Below are 19,754 nucleotides of genomic sequence, written 5' to 3'. Positions count from 1 at the left end.
GCCAGATGAGGTGGGTGTGACATCTGATTCGGATGCCTCCTGGGACGCCTCCTTGGTGAAGTGTTCCGGGAATGTTTCATTGGGAGGAGAGCTCAGGGAAGATCAAGGACATGCAGGAGAGACTATATCTCTTGATTGCTTGGGAACACCTTAGGATCCCCTTGGGAGAGCTGATGGAAGTAGCTGTGGAGAGGGAAGTTTTTTTTTTTTTTTTGGTTAAAGAAAAACTGACTTGTTAAATATTTAGTCCAGTTGCATGGCATTTATGACTTTGTTGGAGAACTGGATTTAGTGTGGGGAAATGGATTTGTGTTGAGAGGTAGACACTTAGATGAGCTTATTTTGCAATTGAGAAAAATTGGGTCATCCCCATCGTGACACATCCCTGTTCCCTAAAAACATTGATGAGAAGTATCACCAGATAGTCAGTCATTGGAAATCATTTTGTGAATTATGAGGGACACAGTGTCAGTCACTTTTATAGGAGGCAAGAGTCTTTGTCTTCAAGGCTTGCTGGGTAATGATTCGAAGGCTTATGAGGATAGTGCTCAGACAGGCACTTTCACAGCAAGACACTTCGCTCACTTTAACAAAAAGCAGGGATCACAAGGTAGCATTATTGCTTTCAGACTGTAGCGAGCATATACCAGACAGATAGATCAACCTCCAAAACAAGCCCAGTGTAGTATTAAAGGGAATATGGTGTGTACTTATCACTGTGCATCTGTATTCTTGTAATTCACAATGGTAAAGAACTGTGACAGCTTTTCCAAAAACTTCTCTGTTTTGTAAACAATAGAAACTAACTTAATTTGTGATTTAGGAGTTCTACACCACTATTAAACATACAGTTAACTGAAAAACCTTTGTGAAAATGGAAATTAAGAAGGAGCATTATTACCGGTAATTTGTGCATTTGTAAAGGCATAATATTTCATACAGTGATCAAATATCATAATATTAGGGAAGTAGTTAGAATGTAGTTGATTGCTAGCGTATAGGTTGATCCAACATAAATACACTAGATTTACCTTAAAAACAACAACAGAAGAACATCCTTCCATCCATTTTCTGAGCTGCTTATCCTCATGAGTGTCGCAGGAGTGCTGTAGCCTATCCCAGCTGTCAATGAGCAGGAGGAAGGGTAACAAAACATGCAAACTCCACACAGGTGGGGACGTATTTTGAACCACAGTCCTCAGAATTGTGAGGCCATCTCTCTAAAACAGCACCACCGTGTCACCCAATTGAAGAACATTCATCATCAAATACATTTGGACAACTTTTGGAGTTTTTGTCTTGTTACCAGCTCACCTATTCTAGTAGTCAATGTTAGTGGTGATCCAAATCAGACAGGTCTCATGTTGTGTTAGCACAAGCATCAGCTCTATGTTGTTGCCTAGTGCAACACGGCGGACTCAACTGACACCTGCTCACGGCGTCAGCTCCAAGGAGCCACTGGTAATGTCTCCTTCTGATAAAATTACTACCAGGGAAACATTTATATCAAAGTCTTCAAGTGTAATTGAAATATGTATCTGCCACCTTTGTCTGCTCAAATAACTACAGTACATCTGTACCCATCAGGTCTTGTCACCCCTGCAAATTACTATGTAGTCTACTAATAATAGATAAAGATTTCAATTGATGCCAAAGACTTCATATCATTTTAAGACATTTTGAAGCTGTGTCTAAGGTCTGATGAATACATTGGGATTATTCCCTCTTTTTTCACAAAATCTATATGGCAAAGTATGGGTGCTCAAAAGCTAATAGGGTGTTGCTGAAGAACTGCTACTCCATTTATACATAGCCATCTAATGTTCAGACATCTTATGTTATCTGTTTCCATCTGTCTTGACAAAACAGTCATTTGAGTGTTCTTAATATCCCTTATAAATGCTTTCACTGCTTCCGATGGGTCCAAATGACCCGCCAGTATTCTGTGTTCAGTTTGACCTCTATTGAATTGTGGAGACTTGTCTCATTTGTCTTCAATTTAAAATTTTGATTGAAGCTTAGCATTCGTAGTTCATGGCCTGTTGGAGTAAAATGTTTGACCTGATTTGTATTCAGTCTCAGCTCAAGATATGAGTCAGTTTAAAATTTCTGATGAAAATATGCAGTAATTTATATGCCATTTTATCTGTGAAGTGTCAGTCAGTCTGTAGTTACATGACATGTTTTAGTTAGGAAAGTAAAATACATTCTGCTTTTGTCGGCTTGTGTTATTGCTGCCGTTTTACTGTATTAAAGCTAATCTGCATACATTAACAGTCAAAGGTTTAAGCACACTTGCAGATGCTAAATTAAAAGGTGTCTCCAAACTTTTGATGGGTACTGATATACAGGTACTCATATTACAAGAATTAACTTCTCAGTTAATTCAAGTAGGCAGTTGTTAAAAATGTCTTGAAAAAAATAGCACCCCTCTAAAGCAAGAAGGTTTCTGTTTACACTGGAGGAAACAACCAGTGTGAATTAATGAGCAAAAATTTGTAAGTGTCAGCATTTCGCTAAATGGGAAAAGTTGATTCGAGAATCTTTATTCACGTTGTTAGTTCAGACATTTAAGTCAGTGGTTTTGGACTTGGCTATGGAGATAGTGTCTATGACTTTTCAGCCTGTGTGAAATGCAAACATGATTCACAGTGAGGACACCCTTGCATCTGCATTTGTTTATTTGCTCCAGTTTGCTTTCATCCTCTCTGATTAGCTCCTGGCAGCTCTGTTGCAGAATAATCTGTTTAGCTGTATTCAGGTTTAAATCAATTGGATATATAACGGTTAAGGCTTGCCTTAAGTGTCTTCCTTAATTCTAGCTAGAGACCATCATGTAAAAGTCTCATGATTATTGTTGACTAAACCCCCTACTTGGTCACAAGAGTAATAAAGAACATTATTCTTATTCATTGCCTGTCAGATCAAATAAATGTAATTTTCTCTGGGTTTTTTCTACAACTTATTTGAGGTCAAGCCCTGTGTGATGATAATCCTTGCATTAATAACTTAATGCGATGTGTAACAACAACGAAAGGATATTGTGGCAGCCAAGCAAATAACCCAATGGACATTGGGATAACATCACTATGATGCTATAATAGTCTTCACTTCTCCCACACTGCTAGTCTTTCAGGTTTTCGTGTAGCGTGCTTCTCCTGTTTTGTCATGCAACTGGAATTGTCAAAATTAGGAAGCAAATAATAAATTTGAACTTCATGGGTAAATTGGTGTAGGGCCCAACTAAATGTCTCAAAGGGGTTTATGCAGATGACGTAGTTGGGAGTAATCGAATAGTAGTTTGCTTTGAGTGGCATCAAGGAGGTGGACGATGACCCATGACCATTGGTATTATAAATCAGCTGGTAAAGTGTCTACAGATTGATGGTGGGGCTGGCAACATTCAGTTTGGCCCTTCCATAACATAAGGAAGAATTTCAAATGTATCGTTATCTGGACGACAGCGCACACCGGATAATAAGCAACGCCCACACGATGTAGTGGTTTTTCTTTTCTATACACGAGCCACGCTTGACCATACACCAGGGTTACTTATGTACCAGTATGTTGTGAAAATAGATCCCTGTATTAACACAGACAGACTGTAAATGGTTATTTACATACTGTGTTTCCAAACAGTGACTGTAACATGGCGGAAAAACAGGTTAAACATAACAGAAAAGTAACTGTTATTATTGAACCTCCTATTCAATGAAACCACTAAATTTGTCTTCACTATCGGACTTGAAGAGCCTCTTAAAGTCTCCTTCACACACCGTTTCAGTCTCTCGGTCGCTCTCAATGTTATTTTCATCTCAAGTCACCGCTGAAGTGGTACTGTTCTTCTCATGTAGCAGTCCAGCCTTTTAATCTGTTGGTGATATTAGATTATTTCCCATTGCTCCACATGTTTAAAATCCACTGGAAGACCTCCAAAAAAGAAGACCTTAGCGCATATATATATACATATATATATATATATATATATATATATATATATATATATATATATATATATATATATATGGCCCCGCTCTGTGAAGTTTGAATCTTCTCTCTATGCCTGTGTTGGTTTTCTCCGGGCACTCCGGTTTACTCCCACCTCCCAAAAATATGTATTCACTGGAGACTCTAAATTGCCCCTAGGTTTAATTGTGAGTGTGACTGTTGTCTGTCTCTACGTGCCCTGCGATTGGCTGGCAACCAGTTCAGGGTGTACCCTGCCTCCTGAGGATAAGCGGCTAAGAAGAATATACATATTTATTTAATATGATTTTTTCAGACGGCACGGTGATTCAGCTGGAAAGCATTGGCTTCACAGTTCTGAGATCATGGGTTCGACGCCCGCCCCCGGCACTGCTAACCTGCAGGGCGTCGGTGGAAATTCAGCTACTGTGGGTCGAAGACAAAGAAGAGGAGGAAACCGGATCCAGCGTCAGAAGAAAAAGAGGAATGCACAGAGCCTACAACTGAGTGTACGGACTTTGAATGTTGGGACTATGACAGGAAAAGCTCAGGAGTTGCTTGACATGATGATTAGGAGAAAGGTTGATATTCTGTGCATCCAAGAGAGCAGGTGGAAAGGTAGTAAGGCTAGAAGTTTGGGAGCAGGGTTTAAATTATTCTACCACGGAGTAGATGGGAAGAGAAATGGAGTAGGGGTTATTTTAAAGGAAGAGCTGGCTAAGAATGTCTTGGAGGTGAAAAGAGTATCAGATCGAGTGATGAGACAAAAATTTGAAATTGAGGGTGTTATGTATAATGTGGTTAGTGGCTATGCACCACAGGTAGGATGTGACCTAGAGTTGAAAGAGAAATTCTGGAAGGAACTAGATGAAGTAGTTCTGAGCATCCCAGAGAGCGAGAGAGTTGTGATTGGTGCAGATTGTAATGGACATATTGGTAAAGGAAACAGGGGCAATGAAGAAGTGATGGGTAAGTACGGCATCCAGGAAAGGAACTTTGAGGGACAGATGGTGGTGGACTTTGCAAAAAGGATGGAGATGGCTGTAGTGAACACTTATTTCCAGAAGAGGGAGGAACATATAGTGACCTACAAGAGCGGAGGTAGAACCACGCAGGTAGATTATATTTTGTGCAGATGATGTAATCTGAAGGAGGTTACTGACTGTAAAGTAGTGGTAGGGGAGAGTGTAGCTCGACAGCATAGGATGGTAGTATGTAGGATGATTCTGGTGGTGGGTAGGAAGATTAAGAAGACAAAGGTAGAGCAGAGAACCATGTGGTCGAAGCTGAGAAAGGAAGAATGTTGTGCGGCCTTCCGGAAAGAGGTGAGACAGGCTCTCGATGGACAACCGAAGCTCCCGGAAGACTGGACGACGACAGCCAAGGTGATCAGAGAGACAGGCAGGAGAGTAGTTATGTATAATGTGATTAGTGGTAATGCCCCACAGGTAGGATGTGACTGAGAGTTGAAACAGATATTCTGGAAGGAACTAGAAGTAGTTTCATTGCATCCCAGACAGAAAGAGAGTTGTGATTGGAGCAGATTGCAATGGAAATGTTGGTGAACGAAACAGGGGTGATGAAGAAGTGATGGTTAAGTACAGCATCCAGGAAAGGAACTTTGAAGGACAGATTGTGGTGGACTTTGCAAAAAGGATGGAAATGGCAGTAATGAACACTTTTTTTTCCAGAAGAGGCAGGAACATATAGCGACGTACAAGAGTGGCGGTAGAAGCACGCAGGTGGATTATATTCTGTGCAGACGATGTAATCTGAAGGAGGTAACTGACTGTAAACTGACTGCTCCCGCAAGACTGGACAACTATAGCCAATGTGATCAGAGAGACAGGCAAGAGAGTACTTGATGTGTCATCTGGTAGGAAAGGGGAGAAGGACACTTGGTGGTGGAACCCCAAAATACAGGGAGTCATACAAGGAAAGAGATTAGCGAAGAAGAAGTGGGATACTGAGAGGACTGAGGAGAGGCAAAAGGAGTACATTGAGATGTGACGTCGGGCAAAGGTAGAGGTGGCAAAGGCTAAACAAGAGGCATATGAAGACATGTACACCAGGTTGGACACAAAAGAAGGAGAAAAGGATCTCTACAGGTTGGCCAGACAGAGGGATAGAGATGGGAAGGATGTGCAGAAGGTTAGGGTGATTAAGGATAGAGATGGAAATGTGTTGACTGGTGCCGGTAGTGTGCTAATAGATGGAAAGAATACTTTGAGAAGTTGATGAATGAAGAAAATGAGAGAGAAGGAAGAGTTGAAGAGGCAAGAGTGAAGGACCAGGAAGTGGAAATGATTACTAAGGGGGAAGTCAGAAAGGCACTACAAAGGATGAAAAATGGAAAGGCAGTTGGTCCTGATGACATACCAGTAGAGGTATGGAAGCAATTTGGAGAGATGGCTGTGGAGTTTTTGACCAACTTATTCAACAGAATACTAGCGGGCGAAAAGATGCCTGAAGAATGGAGGAAAAGTGTTCTAGTTCCCATTTTTAAGAACAAAGGGGATGTTCAGAGCTGTGGGAACTATAGAGGAATAAAGTTGATGAGCCACACAATGAAGTTATGGGAAAGAGTAGTGGAGGCTAGACTCAGGACAGAAGTAAGTATCTGCGAGCAACAGTATGGTTTCATGCCTAGAAAGAGTACCACAGATGCATTATTTGCCTTGAGGATGCTCGTGGAACGGTACAGAGAAGGTCAGAAGGAGCTACATTGTGTCTTTGTGGATCTAGAGAAAGCCTATGACAGAGTACCAAGAGAGGAACTGTGGTACTGCATGCGTAAGTCTGGTGTGGCAGAGAAGTATGTTAAAATAGTACAGGACATGTATGATGGCAGCAGAACAATGGTGAGGTGTGCCTTAGGTGTGACAGAGGAATTTAAGGTGGAAGCGGGACTGCATCAGGGATCAGCTCTGAGCCCCTTCCTGTTTGCAGTGGTAACGGATGGGCTGACAGATGAGGTTAGACTGGAATCCCCTTGGACCATGATGTTCGCAGATGATATTGTGATATGCAGTGAAAGCAGGGAGCATGCAGAGGAACAATTAGAAAGATGGGGACATGCACTGGAAAGGAGAGGAATGAAAATTAGCCGAAGTAAAACAGAATATATGTGCATGAATGAGAAAAGTGGAGGGGGAAGAGTGAGGCTACAGGGAGAAGAGGTAGCGAGGGTGGATGACTTCAAATATTTAGGGTCAACAATCCAGAGCAATGGTGAGTGTGGTAAGGAAGTGAAGAAACGGGTCCAAGCAGGTTGGAACAGCTGGCGAAAGGTGTCTGGTGTGTTATGTGACAGAAGAGTCTCTGCTAGGATTAAGGGAAAAGTTTACAAAACCATGATGTACGGATTAGAGACGGTGGCACTGAAGAAACAACAGGAAGCTGAACTGGAGGTGGCAGAAATGAAGATGTTGAGGTTCTCGCTCGGGGTGACCAGGTTGGATAGGATTAGAAATGAGCTCATTAGAGGGACAGCCAAAGCTGGATGTTTTGGAGACAAGATTCGAGAGAGCAGAGTTCGATGGTTTGGACATGTTCAGAGGCGAGAGAGTGAGTATATTGGTAGAAGGATGCTGAGGATGGAGCTCCCAGGCAAAAGAGCGAGAGGAAGACCAAAGAGAAGGTTTATGGATGTGGTGAGGGAAGACATGAGGGCAGTTGGGGTTAGAGAGGAAGATGCAGGAGATAGGCTAAGATGGCAAAAGATGACACGCTGTGGCGACCCCTAACGGGACAAGCCGAAAGGAAAAGAAGAAGAAGAATTCTTTTAGCATTATAACTAATGAATATAGTAGTATCTGTGTAGGGGCGGAGGAGAAAGACTGAGTGAAGAAGAAGAAGAAGAGTAAAGCTCCAGGAAGAAGAGATAGCGAAGGTGGATGACTTAAAATACTCGGGGTCAACAATACAGAGCAATGGAGAGTGTGGTAAAGAAGTGAAGAAACGGGTCCAAACGGGTTGGAACAGTTGGCGGAAGGTGTCTGGTGTTCTATGTGACAGAAGTGTATCCGCCAGGATGAAGGGCAAAATTTATAAAACAGTGGTGATGTACGGATTAGAGACGGTGGCACTGAAAAAAACACAGGAAGCAGAACTGGAGATAGCAGAAATGAAGATGTTGAGGTTCTCGTTTGGAAATGTGCACATTTGAGGTACAGCCAAAGTTGGATTTTTTGGAGACAAAGTTCGAGAGAGTAGACTTCGATGGTTTGGACATGTTCTGAGGCAAGAGAGTCAGTATGTTGATAAAAGGGTGCTTAGGATGGAGCTGCCAGGCAAAAGAGTGAGAGGAAGACCAAAGAAAAGGTTGATGGATGTTGTGAGGGAGGACATGAGGACAGTGGGTGTTAGAGAAGAAAGATGCACGAGATAGGCTTAGATGGAAAAAGATGACACGCTGTGGCGACCCCTAACGGGACAAGCCGAAAGGAAAAGAAGAAGAATATTGTAGTAGGTGTGTATGTGAGTGAGAATGGTTGTTTGTTTATGTGCGACCTGCGATCGGCTGTTCAGGGTGTACCCCGCCTCTTGGCCAAAGATAGCTGGGATTGGCCCCAGAAAGCCCATGACCCTAGTGAGGATAAGAGGCTCAGAAAATGGATGAATGGATGATTTTTTTTGGGGGGGGTTGGTGAACAGCAAACATGCTCTGTATAAGATTGAACATTAAGCAAATAGAAGTTATCATATAATAATGTAAAAAAATAATCAACATAATGATAAATTGTAATAATAATAATTTGTGACCACAAACTAGAGATAAGAGTGTTTTATGGCGATGGTGAACTCAATTGAACACACTTCCCAATCAGAAGAAATTTGGCAAATGGTGAACAATTAATCAAAAACAAGGCTTCAAGCTGTTGAATGCCACTCCCAGTTAATTTTTGCTTTCAAATTAATCATAAAATCAACACAGTTAAACATTTCATATTTGAAATGACAAACACATCCCCTTAGGAAAGTCTGCTTAGATTAATTCTAACCAACAATGTAAAATGCCATTGAGATAATTGTTTTAGAAGCACTGGTTGTTGAAACACAAACAAAATCTTTGTGACAATATTTTCTGTTGGATAAAATACAATAACTTGGACAATAACTTAGTGGAAATACAAAAGAATAAGAGAATGAAGTATAAATAAAGGAGACAACACAGCTTGTTTAAATGGGTTGCCGATTCACTGGGACAAAAACAAGCACTGAAGAATATTGTGGCCCAAATACCAAAACCAGGTCCAAAATGGGTTAGGGTGATGCAAAACGAACACGAATTCATCAAAGAATGGTAGAAAAGTATAAATAAAGGAGAAAGTTAACAAAGCTATTGTAATGGGCTGTCAACTCACAGGTGTCTCTTTGAAGTCCTCCAGATCAGTGCTGCACTGTATTTGGCATACATAAACCTTTATCACTCATTTGCATTGCCTATTTTTCTTCTTGGCACTGTGCCATGCACGGTCAACCACTAATTATGTTGAACTGTTATGAGAGGTGCACTCGCTGCTCCACTCACAACTGTAGAGATAGTCAGTGATTTTCGGCACAGATATAATTTGATAATACGGACAAATAATTTAGAAATCACAGACACTTGTATTTTGTGTTACATGCATAGTACACACCATTAAAGGAAGAAACACCATTGCAATAACTTGAAACTAGAATTTACCAGTGTACATAGACAAGCGCCTGAGCTTCTGGGGGAATGTGTTTTGGGATGGATGAGACGATGCTGCCATTTTGTGACAAGTCACATCAGCTCTAAGGTATATTTACAAACACAAAAAATAGAGTGAAGTCTACAAAGAAAAGAATGCTGCGAAACATGGAGAAGACTAAGTGGAGTTGCTCTTTTACATCTGGCACATGGTGTTCTCACTCTGTGCAAAGGATAATGAAATCTAAATGCTATCAAAAACTCCTGGAGGCAAACATCCCCAACATCAGATCTTTGCTGGATTTTCTGTCTCTAATGGAGGGTTTCAATAATTTAACCTATGTGTGTACGGGGTGGGCTGTTTCAGGGTCCAAATGGAGTAAATGGAATTGGATGTAATAGAGCTCTACCAGCTTTATTTTTAGTACCAATATCTAGCCTATTTATGTAACTCAAAGGACATGTTTTTGTTTACATATTTGTTCATTTCAAATCATAGATTTTGCTAATTTGTTATCTGTTTCAGTTTTGGGGTATTGAAGCATTTATTCACTGCCTATCTGGGGTTTAGTAGTTTGTTGTATCGCAGTGCGTTGCCTGCATATATTTTACGTCCAAGGAAACAAACATTCCCATGGAATTACAGGCTCGGTACCATCTTGTTGATGATTCAGCCTGTGGGGCTTGGATCCTAACAACGTGTAGTTTTCTGAGTCCGAAAATAATATTACCCTGATCAAGGACACAGTACAGATAGATGCTTTCTTAAAGATGTAGTGTGTTGCTGAAGTTTCACTTCCCATTTGATCAACACCTTCCCTCCTTTCTAATAAAGGCCTAGTGAAAAGTGAGTAAACTGCCATGATGAAGGTTGAAAATCAAAATCATAGATTTAGGAAAGGAACAACAAAATAGGAGAAGATAGCAACACTTGTAAGGCAAAGCCTGTGGAGTCAGTGCGCAGACATCTGGGACATTATAAAAGCTCAGGTGTTTCTGGAGCAGAAGTTTTTGTTTGGATATTTTGAGTTTCTTCTACTCTTTTAGACACACTGCTACTATACACAATCGCTCACATTTGACACATGAAAATCCAGATCCAGTTGAACATGTTGAAGCAAATGAATAGAGCACAACTATCATCGACATTGTTATGAAACATCATCGGTTTAGCAGCTTTTTAGTGATACGATTCTATTTGTTAGAGGTCCATATTTTGCCAAAGTAACATTTTCTGGTATTTGAGATGCAATATTGTCTCTGTGGTGTTGCAGTAAGTGTGAAATTTGAGTTTCACAGATTTTTTCAGGCTTGAAATAAGGTGGTTCAGTTTTCTCAAGCTTATCTACATCACTAGCAAAGCTCTTCGGTTGCGTCGCCGCTCCCAAACAACACAGCAACATAGCAAACAAGTGTACTGTCACAAGTGGTTTTTCTACAAGAAAGCAGCTAATCATAGGGAAGCGCAGTCTTAGGCAAATATATGTAAAGCGGATAAAAAACTGGGTCAAACCAAATTAGCTTTTAGAGGGTCCTTTTATGAACACATAACAAAACCAAGGTTTTTATTAAAATTAATTTAAGTCAATGCTAGAGAATCGTTCTTTTACACACATCATTCGCTCCACAGCAGCCCTGGGGCAGTCTGATGGAAGTATGACTGCCATGCTTTGCCGACAGCTGCTCCATAACTCATTCATTCGTAAGTAATAATTACCTAGACATCCCAACTGGTGATTATCCTCACTTAATGTTGCATGTTTTTGGGATGTGGAAGGAAACTCGGGTGCCCAGAGAAAGCCCACGGAGGCATGGGGAGAACATGCAAATTCCACACAGGCGGGTCCGGGATTGAACCCGGGACCTCAGAACTGTGAGGCCAATGTTTTCCAGTTGATCCACCCTGCCAAAAACATACAACATTAATTGGACACCCTAAATTGCCCCGAGGTGTGATTGTGGAGTGCAGCTGTTTGTCTCCATGTGCCCTGCGATTGCCTGGCAACCAGTTCAGGGTGTACCCCGCCTCCTCCCTGTTGACAGCTGGGATAGGCTCCAGCACTCCCGTGACCCTCGTGAAGATAAGCGGCTAAGAAAACGGATGGATGGATGGCACTACATGATATACAATGTGTGGATAATATTTACGTGTGAAAACTACATATCAATTTGTTGGGTCCCTCAATGTTTAAGGCTGTGTTTTAAATATCCATCCATCCATTTTCTGAGCCGCTTATCCTCATGAGGGTCACTGGAGTGCTGGAGCCAATCCCAGCTGTCATCGGGTAGGGGGCTCGGTACACCCTGAACTGTTTACCAGCCAATCGCAGAGCACACAGAGATAGACACCAATCACACTCACAATCACACCTGGTGGCAATTTAGAATATTCAATTAATGCATGTTTTTGGGATGTGGGAGGAAACTGTAGTGTAATGTATTTAGTTAAAAGATTTGTATATTTCATAAGATAAATACCACCAACACGCCCTCCCACGAGGAAGCTGAGTCTGGGTGCTCTGAGGCGGTCTCTTCTATCTCTGGGGTTGAGGTCACAGAGGTGGTTAAAAAGCTCCTTGGTGGCAAGGCCCCGGGAGTGGATGAGATTCACCTGGAGTTCCTAAAGGCTCTGGATGTTGTGGGGCTGTCCTGGTTGACACGCCTCTGCAACATTGCGTGATCATTGGGGACAGTGCCTCTGGATTGGCAGACTGGGGTTGTTATCCCCCTTTTCAAGAAGGGTGACCGGACGGTGTGTTCCAACTATAGAGGGATCACATTCCTCAGCCTCCCTGGTAAGGTCTACTCAGGGGTACTGGAGAGGAGGGTCCATCGGGAAATCGAGTCTCAAATTCTGGAGGAACAATGTGGTTTTCGTCCTGGCCGTGGAACAGTGGAGCAGCTCAACACCCTCGACAGGATCCTCGAGGGTGCATGGGAGTTCACCCAATCAGTCTACATGTGTTTTGTGGACTTGGAGAAGGCATTCAACCGTGTCCCTTGGGGAGTCCTGTGGGAGGTTCCCTCTTGAGGTACCGAATCCCCTGATACATGCTGTTCGGTCCTTGTACGACCGCTGTCAGAGTTTCCAGTGAAAGTTGGACTCCTCCAAGGCTGCCCTTTGTCACCAATTTTGTTCATAACTTTTATGGAAAGAATTTCTAGGCGCAGACGAGGCATAGAGGGTGTCCGGTTTGGTGGCCTCAGCATCGCATTTCTGCTCTTTGCAGGTGATGTGGTTCTGTCGGCTTCATCAAGCCGTGATCTCCAGCTCTCACTGGAGCAATTCGCAGCCGAGTGAGAAGCGGTTGGGATGAGAATCAGCACCTCCAAATCTGAGACTATGGTCCTCAGTCGGAAAACGGTGGCGTGCCATCTCCAGGTCAGAGATGAGATCCTTCCCCAAGTGGAGGAGGTCAAGTATCTTGGGGTCTTATTCACGAGTGAGGGAAGAATGGAGCGGGAGATCGACAGACGGATCGGTGCAGCATCTGCAGTGATGCAGACTTTGTAGCAGTCCGTTGTGGTGTAGAGGGAGCTAAGTCGAAAGGCAAAGCTTTCAATTTACCAGTCAATCTACATTCCCACCCTCACCTATGGGCATGAGCTGTAGGTCGTGACCGAAAGAACAAGATCCCGGATACAAGCGGCCGAAATGAGTTTCCTCCCCGGGGTGTCTGGGGTCTCCCTTAGAGATAGGGTGAGAAGCTCGGTCATCTGAGAGGGGCTCAGTATTGAGCCACTACTCCTCCGCATTGAGAGGAGCCAGATGAGGTGGCTGGGGCATCTGATTCGGATGCCTCCTGAACCCCTCCCTGTTGAGGTGTTCCGGGCATGTCCCACCGGAAAGAGACCCTGAGGACGAACCAGGACACACTGCAGCGACTAAGTCTCTTGTCTTGCTTGGGAATGCCTTGGGATCTCTCCGGAACAGCTGGAAGAAGTGGGTGGGGAAAGGGAAGTCTGGGTATCCCTGCTGAAGCTACTTCCCCCGTGAGCCGACCCGGAAAAGTGGTAGATAATGGATGGATGGATAAGACAAATATGTTAGTTAAAAACTTAGTTAAAAAGTTAAAAACATGTTTATTTCATGATGCGATTTGTTAAAATGTTTTAAAAGAAAAAGCATAAGAGTGACACCTCTTGACCTGTGAAGATCATTCAGTTTCTATGCGGCGTTAGGACTCTTTATTTCCATAGAGGATCTTTGGCGTATCTCCGTGAAAATATGAGGATGGTGAACATTAAGTCTAAGAACAACTCATAACTACGCTGAATGTGTTCTAAACTTTTGAACCTTGGGAAACTTTCATCTTTTTAAGCCTTGTTTGTTCACAGACATTAGGTTGAGGTCACAATTATATTTTATTTGAAAGCTCGATGTTAACGAGTGATCGTTGATACAGCTATTGTTGTGTTTAGCATTTTTCAGCTACGAAAGCCGATACGTCAAAAAAAAAAAAGGCCAGCTCATCTTTGCGGAAAAAGAGGCAACCATAATGAGGCAGAGAGCAGACTTAGAGGCAAGTGCATGAAAGCAAAACGTTGATTTAGATGCCAGTCTCCACATTCTGACATGTGAAAAAGAAGTAGCAGCAGACGAGGAGCTGTCCGTGGTTCTGGATTTTGGATAGTCGGAGGTAAACGGCTTGTGTCTTCTGTAAGATACAACTGTGTCACCTGCCGCAAGCTGCGAGGTAAAATGCAGCCCCCAAAAATGGCAGATTTCCCCTCAAATTGAGTTACACCTGAGCCTCCCTTCACTTCAGTAGGTTTGGATGTGTTCGGGCCGTGGACTATAGTTGCATGCCCCACAAGAGATTGTAGTCCCCTAAACAAGCAGTGTTATTTTCTCATGTGTGACAACCAGAGCTGTACATGTTGAACTCATTGAAACTATGTCCACAGACAGCTTTAGAAATGCATTGAGGAGATTCTTCTCTATTCGTGGCCCAGCTAAGCTCTTGCATTCAGACAGAGGAACTAATTTTGTGGGAGCTTGTAAGGAACTGGGTTTGGACACAGTCAAATCACCAATTGGAAAGTATCTCAAAGAGAAGGGGTCCTCATGGATTTTCAACCCTCCAGATGCATCCCATATGGGAGGGTCGTGGGAACCTCTGATTGGGGTGGCTAGACATATCCTCGATGCAATGTTGCTAAAAACTTTTCAAACATGTCTGACTCATGAGGTTTTATGCACGTTTATGGGTGAAGTCAAGGCCTCTCGTCCCAATATCTACCGACCCAGACTGTCCAAAAATACTGACTTTGGCAAAGTTGCTAACACAAAATTCAAGCATAGTTTCTCCTCCATCTGGAAACTTCTCCTCTGGACAGTTGTATGGAAAACAATGGAAATATGTACAACACGTAGTGGATTCATTTTTGGAAGAGGTGGAAAGGTGAATATTTGTCTACTCTGCAGAAATGCACAAAATTGTTTGAAAACCAGACCAATGTGAAAGAAGGCGATGTTGTCCTGTTAAAGGATGCTCAGGCACACAGGAATGAATGGCTGATGGGACTGTCACCGGCCAGGGCAGTGGCCATGCCCCTCTTGGCCGTGGTCCAGCCTGGCTCCTGACAGGGAATGATAGTGAAAACTCTACCCAGTAGTGACAAGAAAGTCCGCAAAGTTGAAGTGCGGATTGTTAAAGAAGGGACTGGGAAGGTGGTCTTGAGACCTGTTTCAGAGATTGTGGTTTTACTTTCAGAGAGATTGAATATTCCTTACGATGTTTCATGAATATGTTGGTATTTGAAGTGATATAATGTGATTATATCAAGCGGGGAATGTAATGTATTGAGATAAAAGATTTTTATATTTCATAAGATAAATATAAAAAGTTAGTTAAAAAGTTAAAAATGTGTTTATTTCATGATGCGATGTGTTAAAATGTTTTAAAAGAAAAGCGTCAGAGTGACACCTCTTGACCTGTGAGCACCATTCAGTTTCTATGTGGAGTGATTGGTCAATGTGACATAGAGGATCTTTGACGTATCTCGGGTGAAAATATGAGCATGGTAAACATTAAGTCTGAGAACAACTCATAACTATGCTGAATGTGTTCTAAACGTTTGAACCTTGGGAAACTTTTTTCTTTGGAAGTATTGTATTTTCACAGACACTAAGTTGAGGTCACAATAATATTTTATTTGAAAGCTCGATGTAAACGAATGATCGTTGATACCGCTATTGTTGTGTTTAGCATAAATAAGATAGCTACCTGTACTTTGCACAATGGCACACAGTGCAATGTATATTTTTCTGTATCTTTCAGTTACATTTATTATTTCATTTACCACAATAGCTTCTTTCGGCTTGTCCGTTTCAGGGTCGCCACAGCGTGTCATCTCAGATGAACGCACATGTATGTTTGGCACATTTTTTTTTTTTTTTTTTTTTACACTGGATGCCCTTCCTGATGCAACCCTTCTCAGGAAGTGGAGGCCCCAGTGGGATACGAACCCACAACCCCTGGTTTACTAAACCGGTGCTCTAACCACTGAGCTACGGGGCCTTTCATTTACCACAATAGACCTCCATAAAAGCCAAAAAAACGCCTTGTGTCCGGAGTTTTTTTATAAGTTCGCTGGCTTGTGAGCTTCACATAGTAACGTGTCGTGAGGACAACACACGGAGTGCCCAGAGAAAACCCACGCAGGCACGGGATAACATGCAAACTCCGCACAGGCGGGGCAGGGATATGAACCCCGGTCCTCCGAACTGTGAGGCCAACACCTCGACAGCTGTTCCACCATGCCGCCCTACGTCATCATATTGACAAAATAATATCCAAATTACAATTTGCATGTCTGTTTATAGAACAGTGTATGACTAGAGTTTCAAATGGTGGTTTAATATTTAGGGACTTGTTATCACTGCCCCCAGCCAGTGACAGATGAGTCTGAACTAGAAAAAGTTTGTGGTCATTCGACACCAGTTTTGTTTCCTCCATATTGGTGTTTTTTGAAAGTAAATAATCTAGAGCTGGCAGCATGGTGGTTCAGCTAGTGAAACGTTTGTCCCGGATTTAATCCTGGACCCGCCTGTGTGGAGTTTGCATGTTCTCCCCATGCCTGCGTGGGTTTTCTCCGGGCACTCCGGTTTCCTCCCACATTCCAAAAACATGCAACATTAATTGGAGACTCTAAATTGTGAGTGTGGTTGTTTGTCTCTATGAGCTCTGTGATTGGCTGGCAACCAGTTCAGGGTGTACCTCGCCTCCTGTCAGTTGGCAGCTGGGATAGGCTCCAGCACTCCCCGTGGCCCTCATGAGGATAAGCGGCAAAGAAAGTGGATGGATGGATGGATGAATGGATGGATGGATGGATGGATGGATAATCTAGAGCTGAGCTCTGAAGCAACACTGGAAGCAGCTCAGTGTGAACGTGGTATAATGTCATCCGCCATGAACCAAAAAGTAGCCTGCTAACCACCATTCATATGGATAACCAAGAGTGCTCCAAGATTTAGTCATTTATTATCATTACGTTTTTTAGCAGTTGAGCCTGCGCGGAGCTTACGATCATTATAGTATTGCAACTACATTGCTTGTGACAGCTGCCTAAATATTTTACATAGTCCTGACTGTTTATTACTGAATGTAAAAGTGATTTACAGATTGTATACTGTATGGAAAAAGAAGTAGAGGATCAAAAGCCAGGGTGAGGGGAGAGTGAGGGAAGGAGGGGAGACTGTTTATGACATTAAAGCCCAAGTGAAGTCAGAGCAATTTGCTTAACAAAATTGGGGACAGTTGATAGATGTGGGAGGACCACATTCTCAGCAGTACTCGGCTCAGTGCCTCAGTTTATTCGCAAGTGCATGGATTTTCCCAAATCAGTTATCATTTAACGCTTCCAAGAGAGGTGTCACCTACCTGACGCCTGCTCATCTGGAAGGTTGCTTTTAGAGACTCAAAGAGTGGCCATGTCTGAGCAAACCAAAATGGAGCAGAATGAGGAAGCCCCCATGTCTTCCTCTGAGGTCTTAGACAGTCCCTCCCCTGGGGTCATGGGGATTCAGGTTGAGCAGAACCAACCCGCCCTGAACCCGCAACCTCATAGAGGATGTGAGATTATCTTTCAGCTATGGTGCCTGCTCATCACAATGATCCTGCTCCTACTTTTTCTCCTTGGCAGCTGGGCCCTGGCTCACCTCACCTTGGGGACCCACGGGGGCTCACCGTTCCGGATCTCAGCCAGCTATGACCCGTGGACACTTGATGAAACAGCTATGATTGAACCCAAATTTACCACCAACTGCACCATGGGTAAGATTTGTTTTTCATGTTAATAACCTTTTTTTTTTGGGACTCAGTGAAGGGATCCAAAATCTGACCCCTGACACTGTAGTACATTGAAACATTTAATGTGTTTTGAAAATGTTAACTGATTGTTCTTTGTATTTCTGATAACAATAATTATATTTTAGTATATATTATTACACTGGTAATATATATACATTCATTGTGTTTAATTATAGCTTTGTCAACATTTACTGACTGAATGGGATGAATCAAAGGGTTAACAGCATGAACAAATATGGTTCCTTTCTCAATAAAGCAAAAATGGAGTGCGTTGATTGTTGCATTGTATCATTAAATAGTCACATTATGCATTTTACGTAGCACTAATGGGATTGCAAAATTCTAGCAATTTTCAAAGGTGAACCAGATCAAAAAACAGTCTTACCAAATGCAAAGGAAGAGACTATCTTTCTTCATGTATTGCTGTTGAATGCTTCTGTATTATGCATGTAGACTGAATCGGAATTTCACATCTGCTGGGTGATTGAGCTCTCGGATTAGCTCAAGGATGTCAAACTGAAAATTATGGGGGGGATTTTTTTTTTCATTGTATCTCATTCTGTAATGAAATGTGAAGACTCTTAGAGACTGAAATAATATTCCTTTCTGTTGACTTTGAACAGTCTTCTTCTTTTTCTTTCGGCTTGTCCCGTTAGGGGTCGCCACAGCGTGTCATCTTTTGCCACCTTAGCCTATCTCCTGCATCTTCCTCTCTAACCCCAACTGCCCTCATGTCTTCCCTCACCACATCCATAAACCTTCTCTTTGGTCTTCCTCTCGCTCTTTTGCCTGGGAGCTCCATCCTCAGCATCCTTCTACCAATTGACTTTGAACAATACTCAAATTGAAATATGATGGTTTGCATTTGCTGTGTAACATTTGCTTTATCATTTCAAGTGAGTTTTACCAATGAAATATGGATGAAATGCTTTATTTCCTCCATTTTTTATAATTCGTCAAAGATTGAATAAATACTGAAAAAATTGCAAGCTATTATACCAAACTGAATCTGTCGAACTGATACTTTTCATGTACGCATCAAGTAAACATATCCGAGATATGTTTAAACATATGTTTTAAGTTATAAGGATATGTATAAACATATCCTTCATTCATACAGATTTACATAGTAAATCTGTATGAATGAAGACAGTTCTGTCCAAGATCCCTTATCTCTACTTTAAAACTTGTTTACCAGCTCTAAACTGAGCAGAAAAGGGAGTAATTGAGTAAGGGCTGACCAAAATTAATGTTCCACAATTAGCTGCTTATGGCATACTAAATTAAATCGTGTGATTATCTGCAGTACTGAGGCACTTCCCGGTGTGTGACTAATGCAACTTCCTCGAAGAAAAGGAAATTGAAGTTCATTGTTTTAATCAGAAATTTAGATACAAGGAACAAAAAGTATATCCATGTACATGTGCAGATGTCAGTAAGAGCCAAAACTTTTGACATTCACTGTTCTGCTGACACCCTACACAAATTAAAAAAAATAATAATAAAATCAATACTTTCTGCCAGAAAATGTGCATCACTCATCTATTTTGTTGACTGGAAACGTAATCCATTTTTACAGGATTTCAACATTTCAATGTACTGTAATGTTTGGTCAGTATGGTTGTATTCTGACTGATCAACATTGGGTTTTTCGTCTAAAAAGATGTAATGATCTACTTTGGCTAGAAGGTTATATTTGTATTGAAGCTCAGATGAGATTAACATTTTATCACATTTTTTTTCATATCTGTTCAGCCGAAACACATACTTGGTGAGCAGAGCGCCATTAATTTAGC

The 19,754-nt window shown here is 42.1% G+C and overlaps 1 protein-coding gene and 1 non-coding gene across 7 annotated transcripts in view; one reads left to right on the top strand and one right to left on the bottom strand.

The window, feature by feature from the left end:
• The window catches only part of alk (ALK receptor tyrosine kinase), a 453,734-nt gene that overhangs the window by 295,296 nt on the left and 138,684 nt on the right, over positions 1-19,754 (top strand). For all 6 annotated transcript variants that reach the window (XM_061844090.1, XM_061844089.1, XM_061844092.1 and 3 more), the window contains one exon: positions 17,792-17,922. In XM_061844090.1, coding sequence (XP_061700074.1) covers positions 17,792-17,922 — 131 coding nt within the window. The remainder of the gene's footprint in view (positions 1-17,791; positions 17,923-19,754) is intronic.
• Positions 16,095-16,167, bottom strand: trnat-agu (transfer RNA threonine (anticodon AGU)). Its single transcript has one exon. It is a non-coding gene; the product is annotated as a tRNA-Thr (tRNA).

This window comes from Syngnathoides biaculeatus, chromosome 15 (assembly GCF_019802595.1).
Source record: "Syngnathoides biaculeatus isolate LvHL_M chromosome 15, ASM1980259v1, whole genome shotgun sequence".
NCBI classification, from domain to species: Eukaryota; Metazoa; Chordata; class Actinopteri; order Syngnathiformes; family Syngnathidae; genus Syngnathoides; species Syngnathoides biaculeatus.
Note: the sequence above shows the minus strand (reverse complement) of the source record. Positions and strands in the feature narration are given on the sequence as shown.